The sequence below is a fragment of the Frankliniella occidentalis genome, unplaced genomic scaffold (genome assembly GCF_000697945.3).
Source record: "Frankliniella occidentalis isolate FOCC.00 unplaced genomic scaffold, Focc_3.1 Scaffold28, whole genome shotgun sequence".
NCBI lineage: Eukaryota > Metazoa > Arthropoda > Insecta > Thysanoptera > Thripidae > Frankliniella > Frankliniella occidentalis.
The window spans coordinates 195,611-203,982 of NW_026267158.1; the positions used below are offsets into that span (position 1 = coordinate 195,611).

At 50.3% G+C, this 8,372-nt stretch overlaps 2 protein-coding genes across 3 annotated transcripts in view; both read right to left on the reverse strand.

Moving 5' to 3' along the window:
• Positions 1–323: 323 nt before the first annotated feature.
• Positions 324–3,815, reverse strand: LOC113212922 (fumarylacetoacetase). The gene is made up of 9 exons (XM_026431799.2): positions 3,496–3,815; positions 3,225–3,335; positions 2,387–2,508; positions 1,881–2,021; positions 1,546–1,799; positions 1,261–1,467; positions 953–1,098; positions 645–762; positions 324–562 (listed from the first exon to the last, which is right to left on the reverse strand). The coding sequence occupies exons 1-9, from the start codon at positions 3,577–3,579 to the stop codon at positions 486–488; spliced, it is 1,260 nt and encodes a 419-aa protein (XP_026287584.1). The 5' UTR covers positions 3,580–3,815; the 3' UTR covers positions 324–485.
• Positions 3,816–4,010: 195 nt separating this feature from the next.
• The window catches only part of LOC113212929 (glutamate decarboxylase), a 57,356-nt gene continuing 52,994 nt past the window's right edge, over positions 4,011–8,372 (reverse strand). For both annotated transcript variants that reach the window (XM_052265615.1, XM_052265614.1), the window contains 4 exons: positions 8,034–8,112; positions 7,229–7,378; positions 6,920–7,114; positions 4,011–6,574 (listed from right to left, as the gene is read on the reverse strand). In XM_052265615.1, coding sequence (XP_052121575.1) covers positions 6,401–6,574; positions 6,920–7,114; positions 7,229–7,378; positions 8,034–8,112 — 598 coding nt within the window. In that variant the 3' untranslated portion in view covers positions 4,011–6,400. The remainder of the gene's footprint in view (positions 6,575–6,919; positions 7,115–7,228; positions 7,379–8,033; positions 8,113–8,372) is intronic.

Below are 8,372 nucleotides of genomic sequence, written 5' to 3' on the forward strand. Positions count from 1 at the left end.
AATTTTAGTTTTAATTTATATTTTTAGATGTCTTAGGGTGAGCTGCCAAATTTTATAATGTTTCTTTGTTTCATCTATCGTAAAAGCCTAGCCAGTTTGTCACCTTATTGTATCGTCACTTATAGAACATGTGGTACATAAAATTTCTCCAAATTTAAGAAAATAAAAAAAAGTAATGCATCAATGTCAACAACAGCAACAGCAGCAATAAAAATGAAAATAGAGAAAGTATAACTGCAGGGAAGGTTCAATATGGTAGAACATCCCAACAGCATGGGCAAAGATTATAATGGTGTTAGTTCAGAGAAATATTAGACGTTAACTTTGTCTTTGCTCATGCTTTATAATTCGATCTTGTTCATTGTTACTCATTTATGTGTGGCAATTGTTTGAAATACAGTGTAAGACAAATGAATCTTTGTTTCATGGTTACTCATGATGCTACTATGTATATAATTTCTTTATCACACAGAAAGAAAGAAAAGTTATGCATCCAGTGTTGGTAAAAGTTTACCTTTACATTCACCAAATCCTACTCGGAATGAATCTCCTTCACAGAATCCTGAAAAAAAAAATAATGATTGTATTAAATTGAAAAATAGTATTCCCTCAAAAATGTTTCTGTTTAAATCAATTCAACTTGCCTCTTAAAATAACTTCATCATTGTCCTGCAAGAACTTGCGAGTACTGCCATCTCCTAGACGAATTGGTTTTGTTCCCTTCCAGCTGAGTTCCAGCATTGATCCAAAAGAGTCTGATGCCTGTTTCACCGTATGAAAGTAATATTGAGAATGGGAAATTTTGATCATGGTTAAATTATGAACCATTTTTGATAAAGTGCAAAGTATGTGTTGTAACCCGTGTGGACGGGGAACTAATAGAAGAGGGTTACAACAGAAGGTTTTGGTTAACCAGCACTAGATTACAAGAAATGAACAGCTCATGTCTTACCATTCCACTTATGGTTCCAGATGCCATCAGGTCACCAGGGTTGATGTTGCAGCCTGTGACTGTATGATGTGCAAGCTGTTGCTTAGGTGTCCAGTACATATATTTGTAATTTGAGCGACTCACAGTTGTTGGCAGTCCATTTTCAGCTGAAAATAAAAATTTAACATTTTGAATGTCGTCACCTTCCCGAGCCCAAGGAAAACGTGGTTCTCTCTTTATGTCAAAATGAGGTCTCCGTGAGAAAAACGTTTTTCTTGGGTGTTTGTGAGTAGCAAATGAGACGGATAGGCAAAATGACTTAAACTTACGCTTAATGTCCACGATTAAGTTAATATCGAAATTATATTTATCATCATGTTGCAAGTAAGGAAATGGTTTGGGATCCTGTGGGAAATTATCAACAGCGAACGGCATAAGGGCTTCCATAGTTACCACCCATGGAGAAATGGTAGTGCCTAAGTTCTTGGCACCGAATGGTCCAAGGGGTACGTACTCCCATTTTTGAATATCACGAGCTATAAAAAAATAGAGCAAATGTTAGAATTAACAGATACGGGGTTGGTACGAATGAAGTTAGCGAGTCGCGGACGCACCGCTCCAGTCGTTCATGAGGACCATCCCGAAGATGTGCTCGTGAGCCTTGCTCGCTGGGACGGTCGAGCCCAGTTGTGTCGGGGGGCCCCCGACAAAAATGGCCACTTCTAGCTCGAAGTCCATGAGACGACATGGCCCGAACACCGGGTCCGCCTCCTCCACGGGCTGTGTCTGACCCTTGGGCCTCCGGATTGGGGTGCCGGACACCACGACGGATGACGCGCGCCCATGGTACCCGACCGGAAGGTGCTTCCTGGGCGCGAATATCAGACGATGAAAACATGTAGGTATCTCGGTTGAAGTTTGCATCTGGCTGTGTTATCCCCTGACTCACCAGTTCGGCATCAACGCCTTCTCCTTGCTCCTGAACATGATGCCCACGTTGGTCGCATGGTATATCGACGAGTAAAAATCAGTGTAGTCGCCAATGTGTGCGGGGAGGTGCATCGTAGCCTGCCCTTGGGGCACCAGGGCCCTGCGGAGAGAAGAGGAGAAATGAGAGCGACTGCCATGGGGAGGGTTCACTGGCCCGGCGCGACCGAGAAAGTCCAGGGGAAGCGGATAAGTGCAAGTGGCAGAGAAGTCCATGTGAAAGGGAAGTCCAAGTGACAGGGAAGTCCCACTAAAAGGGAAGTCCTACTAAAAGGGAAGTCCAAGTGGTAGGGAAGTAAGTGGCAGGGAAGTCCAAGTGACAGGGAAGTCCAAGTGACAGGGAAGTCCAAGTGACAGGGAAGTCCTGTAGCGATAGGGAAGTCCAAGGGGCTGGGAAGTTCACCGCAGGGGGAAGTCCACTGGAGAGGGAATCCTACTCTCCAAACGGGTCACATGATCGGTGCTCACCTAGCTCTGAGCTCAGCGTTGCCTTGGAGTGCAGTGTCATCCTTGCTGAGAATCTTCTGCAGCGTGCTGCGGGTCTCCAGCCAGTAGGGCCGGCCAAGGGACATGAACGCGTTCAGCGTCGACTGGAACAAAGGGTTTGTTTCTTCCCTCGTAAATAAGCGTCATGCCTATCCCCCACCTCCTTCGGGGACGGGGAGGGGGGGGGGAGGCTCCATTTGACTTATCATTCTGTTTACTCGGATTTCGACTTGGATTCAGACCGGAGCGGCCAAGGTCGAGCCTCCTGGCCTGGAGCCAGCCATGTAAAACAGTTGTTGTGTTCGGCCCGCTACCCGTGTGATAGAGTGTACGAGAGAGAAATAGAGAGAGAGAGGGAGGGAGGACGCGTCGAGGTGGTGACGGTTGGGACCCTCGGCGCCGGGTCGGGTTGACCCGTTGTCAAGCCGGCCAGGTCCGGGTGTCCTTGGCTCACGCGCTGGAAGCCCATTGGCCGGCGAGTGCCGAGCCCCCAGCGCTCCACCACACGTGGAAGGTGTTGTGATGCAGCCGGCCCCAGGCCCGGGGGGCGGCGCCGTCCCCTGACGTCCCCCCAGCCGCACCTAGGGCCTGGGGTCGCCTTCACGACGACGCGGTGCCCTCGACCCCCTGGCGCACAGGCAACCCAACTCACAGCTGCGCCGGTGCGCAACGACACTGCGCCTCGCTGCGCCCCCACGCGGCCGCCGCCTTGCCCTCCTCGCCCTTGCCCGCCAGCGACACTCCGCCGGGGCCGGACCGGGTCAAAGGCGCAGAGGAGGTACGGCCTGGTCGAGCAGAGGGCCCCCGGGTGGTGACTTACCTCGGCGAACACCTCCTGCCGGCCCTTCATGAGCGGGCCGGTGAACAGATGGCGGACGGCCTTCAGGTCCAGGATCTGGTCGCCAATCGCCACGCCGATCCGGGGAGTCACCTAAGAAAACAATGTATCATGTATTGAGTGTAGCAGGTTCAGTCTCGGTTTGAGAGTATGAGAGGCGGCACGACCGAGGTACGGCACGGGTGACACTTGTTGTCGCCGTCGCCGTCATTCCCTCTGCGATCTATCCGGCGGGCTAGTTAAGTTCACTCACATCACCGGGCGTGGAGAACACGCCGTACGGCAAGTTCTGGATCGGGAAGTCGCAGCTGGCGTCGTACTGGATGAAGCTCTCCATGGCGGCGCAGGTGTCGCCCGGTTGCGGTCGGACGGTGTACTGGAGGAGGAGGTAGAGTACGGCGACGGGGACAGCCGCTAGGGGCGCGGACGGGCTGACCGTGTCGGTGGGCTCCGCGGGGCTGCGCCTGCGGTCGGTGTCAGACTACTGGCAGCTACCCGGGCGGACGGCGGCGTGTAGAGTCTCCCACCGCGACTCGTCCCGGTGTGTGTGTTGTGTCCGCCCGTCCGTTTCTTTCCTGCTCCGTGGTTTTGTTTATCAGGGGCCGGCTGGGCTGGGTGGCGTGACGCGCGTGGTGGCGCGCCAGGCCGCATGGTGGCGCCACCTGCGCGTCCGGCCCACCCGCCGGCCCCGCGGCTCTACCCCTTGCGGGGAGGGACGCTAGGCAGGGGGAAGGACCGCGGCGGCCGGGAAAATAACTCACAAAGCTGTTTCAACTTTTCCTGTTTTAATGTTTTTATTACTTTTTGTTGCGGCGTTACATTTGCTCACTCCCACTGCAGAGGGAGATAAAGGACTCCAACCCGTTCTATATGTCTATGATGGGTGACTGACAGAAAATAGGGAGTTTACAAAGGCATTCAGATCTAACTTTCTTTCCGTTTCTTCGCAGAGGACGCCACTTACATAGAGTTTTACTTTTATATGGTTATGAACAGCGGTTTGGTTACATAGACACATATTGCGTGATATGTTATAACATATATTTTTTGAGATTTCTATGCATTTTTAAGACACTCATTTCGCACAATTATGATTCCGATCCGAAAACAATTGACCTACATAATTGAACGCACACTCACCGTACAGCGAGTTCGGCATATGTGCGATTTTAATTGATTCTGCGTTTCAAATTGACTCGAGCGACTGGAGCAGTCGACTCTCTACCTATGACTTTGGCTGAAAAAGGGGCGTCTAGCAGCCTGCTAGTGGCATCGTCTCTCACCGCCATGGCACTCAAACATTCTACATACTTTCAAATAAAATATTCACATCAATATGTACACAAAACGTCACAAAAATATATGTACAAGTGTTGCCACCTTATACGTCTCTACGATCAGCTAACATCGGCTAGTACGCTTCCGAGGCAGGGGTCTCCAGAGGGCAAGGGTTCCGTCCGATACTCATGCGCTTGTGTTGTGTAGTTTTTGACCTCGTTCAAAACAGCGGGTCACAAGTGCTGACACTTGGACGGTATTAGCCAATCGTATGCATTTACGTGGATGGCCGTCAAATAAAAGAAAGCCGTACCAACACAGTGAAGGAAAGTTTAGTAGACCCACTATCGCGTGGAACAACTTATTGCATGCTACACATTTGCCTTGTATTAACTGAAGGCAGCCTGAGACATACTCAATATATTTTTAAAAGATATTTACCTACATTAAAAATAAAATCAAGAAATAAACCGTCTGAAAGCGGCAACGCAAAAATAAAGGTGATTTAGGAGCCCGCCTTTCTTTAAAGTCCAATCATATATATCGCCTCTCCACTCTAGATAAAGCATAAAATATCTGATTCAACCAACACATTATAAATTGTTTATGTTTAACGACAATATCACGATAATGGAATTGATATCATAATTGATGTTGAGGAGTGTTCCAGGACGCAGAGAAAGGGCGGAAGAAGAAATGGACGACATAGGAGAAACAAAATACGAATCTTCTTCTCGGTTCTTCCCCGCCCTTTCTTCGTCCGTCCATGCAAAATACACACTTAATTTACGGAAAAAATCGTGACGATAGCAACAAGTAAGTAGCCTACTAGCATTAACGACAGGCTGGAGCTCTGCCCCGGCCGGGTCGCGGCCCTCACCTCCCGGACTAACGTCTATCCACGGCATCGCCAATTCCAGCGAGGCTCAAAGAACACTCTGGCAGGACGCCTGCTACTTTCTACGTCATTAACAATTTGACATAATGGGAGCTTTTCGTACTCGAACGTATTTCCACAACGGTTCAAACCACTCTTCACATTCTCAATTACCTTAACTTATTAAATCAATATCAAAGGAACTGGCAATCTGAGTAGTTCGAAGAAAAAATAAATAATAATGTAGCTCTTTGCTTTACATAAAATAAACATCATTTTGTTACGTACTTTCACAAAATAGTTACAATACTTAAATTGCCTGACAAATAAAAAATAAATAGCAGTATTATAGTTTTTTCTTCATTATTTTTGTGGCTTCAAATTTTTGTACCCAGGTTACAGTACCTGTCGTCTGCAGTCTTGCTCTTTGATCGGGTCCGCTTCGCAAATTTGTTTACGACCCTAACCGGTCCACATATTTACAAGAAATAGTCCAAGGGTTGCACCAAGCAGAGACACTAAAAGACGGTGAGGCAAGACTACGACATTCAATAATTTTTTTTCTCCTACTCTAATAAAAATTCTAGCCGACAACATTGACTACTGTAGGTCTGCGGTGGAGTCCCACGGTCTATCAGACCCATGTCGGCTCCAAAAATGCTACTAACATCGAGAGCAATATGTCAGGTATCGCTCAGCAAGCTGTCAGCTGACTGCCTTGCGTCTCATTACTCAGACTGCGCATGCGCAGAACGCGACGCAAACTTCCCCGCGGGGATAAAACAACGACAAAAACGAAAAACACGTTATTATTCTTTTGCCACAGCCAGTCATCATATAGTGTAAGTATAACATCATATAAACTCATAAATGGAAACTCATTTTTTTCTTTTCTTATTCTTCCCCAATTTCTTACAGTAAGTACAACAATTTTAGACCCTGGCCACTAGAATGGCGGGGTTCGGAATTAGTTAGTATCGGAGGGCGCTACAGACCGAACCGTCTACAGGTCGTGTCCCAGGCGGTCCATCTCGTTCAGCAGGAAGTCCACGTCGGCGTAGGTGACGGCCGCGGACGAGATGATGTTCCGGAAGAAGTTGGGCCTGTGGTCCAGGGGCTGGTAGCCCACCATGAGAGTGCCGGACTGCATCATGCGGCTCTTGAGCACCGGCGCGATCTGCAAACAAGGGTCTCTTGAGCGAGCGCCAAGTCCCCCGCCAGGTGGAAGGCGCCCGGTGGGTAGGCCGCCCGGCGCGCTGCCCTGGCGAGGGGGCCGGCGAGGTGCCTACCCTCCACCCGGCGGGCGCGCCGTGCGGCAGCAGCGACTGAGGGGTACTTCACTAGAAATTTTAAGCGTTCACAGATTTTGCTATTTCTTCTGGATTTTCTCGTTTTAAAAAAAAATATGCTCTCTTTACTTTTGATTTTTCCGGATTTTCTTTGTTTTTGATTTTTGAAGGGTATACACTAATTTTTCGAGTGAAGTACCCCTTGGCAGCGACCGCCTGATGGCTACACGTACCTCTCCGCAGAGCTTCTCCCTCTCGGGCCCGGCGGGCATGGAGCGCAGCCTGGTGGGCACGTACCAGAAGCTCACGTTCACCATCTCCGGCTCCAACATGAGCTCGAACTTGTCGGGCTGCTCCTTGATGCGGCGCACCATGTAGGCGGCCATGTCCATCAGGGTGTCCATGTGCTTCTCGAAGCCCTCGTCTCCCTGCAAGGGAGCAAAAGGCGATATTATTTGATTCTCACGCTCATTTTGCCCGCCATAAACGTTCAGAACAGCGCGCGGGATATTTAAAAAACAACAACAACAAACGACGCGCACCTTTGCCCGCCACTGCAGCCACAGCTTGAAGATGTCATTGTGGCGACCGCACTGGATGACCTTGTCGCCCGTGTCATAGCTCGTGTCGTACAGCTTGTCCTGCATGAACAGGTACTCGGCGCTCATCTGGTTGCAGCTGATCAGCAGGCCCTGGCCGGAACAACAACAAACGTTCAATTAACCGATTGCGTATACGGGCGGTATTGTTGGAATGCAAATGGGCCCGCACAGCTCAGTCCCCCCGGCGGACCGTTTTGATAGATTTTTTCTCTCCCTCCCAAACTCCTCCTCTCCCCTCCCAGCCCCGTCTCCTCCTCCCCTCCCCTCCCAGCAGCGTCCCCTCCTCCCCTCCCCGGCCGTTGCCAGCATCTGCTGCCGCGCAGGCTGCCGCGGGAGGGTTGCATGCGTGGCGTGGCGCTGTGGAGGGGGAGGGAAGTCGGGCCGCCGGAGTCTGGAGCGCTGGAGCGGCCCGCCCCGCTCCCCATCAGCTTGTCCAGAACGCTGCTGGAATGCTGCTTATTGCATTCCTGCACCACCCTCCTCCAAGCGCCGCCAACGTCATGAGCTAAAAGTGTAGTTTTTTCTTGTCTCTGTTTTATTCTTGTTGTTGTTATATATCGTTAACATCCCGCCCTCCGCACACTACTGAGACGTGTGTCAAAACTAAAACATGAATTCTGTGAAATTTGTCAGGCAAAAAATTATACACAAATTGTCCTTAAAATAACCATCAAAAACAACAACAACAACAACAAAACAAGCAGAAAAACACTGCGAACTTATTCTTTTGTGATATATTACTTACGTCCTCCTTGAAGTGGATGGTGGAGCACTGCAGCAGCGTGCCCATCAGCTTGTGCGGGTTCCAGGTCACCGAGTCGGCCCTGCGGACATGACAACGGGCACGGCGGCGTGAGCCTACGGCAGCCTCGACGGCAAGCCTCGACGGCAGCCGGCAGCTCCGGACGCGCAAATCGGTCTGTGGCGGGCGAGATAAGCCAAAGGGTTGCGGGGGAGGGAGGCTTCGCATTAATATGGAACAGGAGCAGTGGTGTTGTCTGATGTTGTCTTTCAATCTGCTCCCCACAGATTACCCACCAGGGGGCTCGGCAGGGGTGGCCATCCGGGCGTGGCGGGGCGGGGC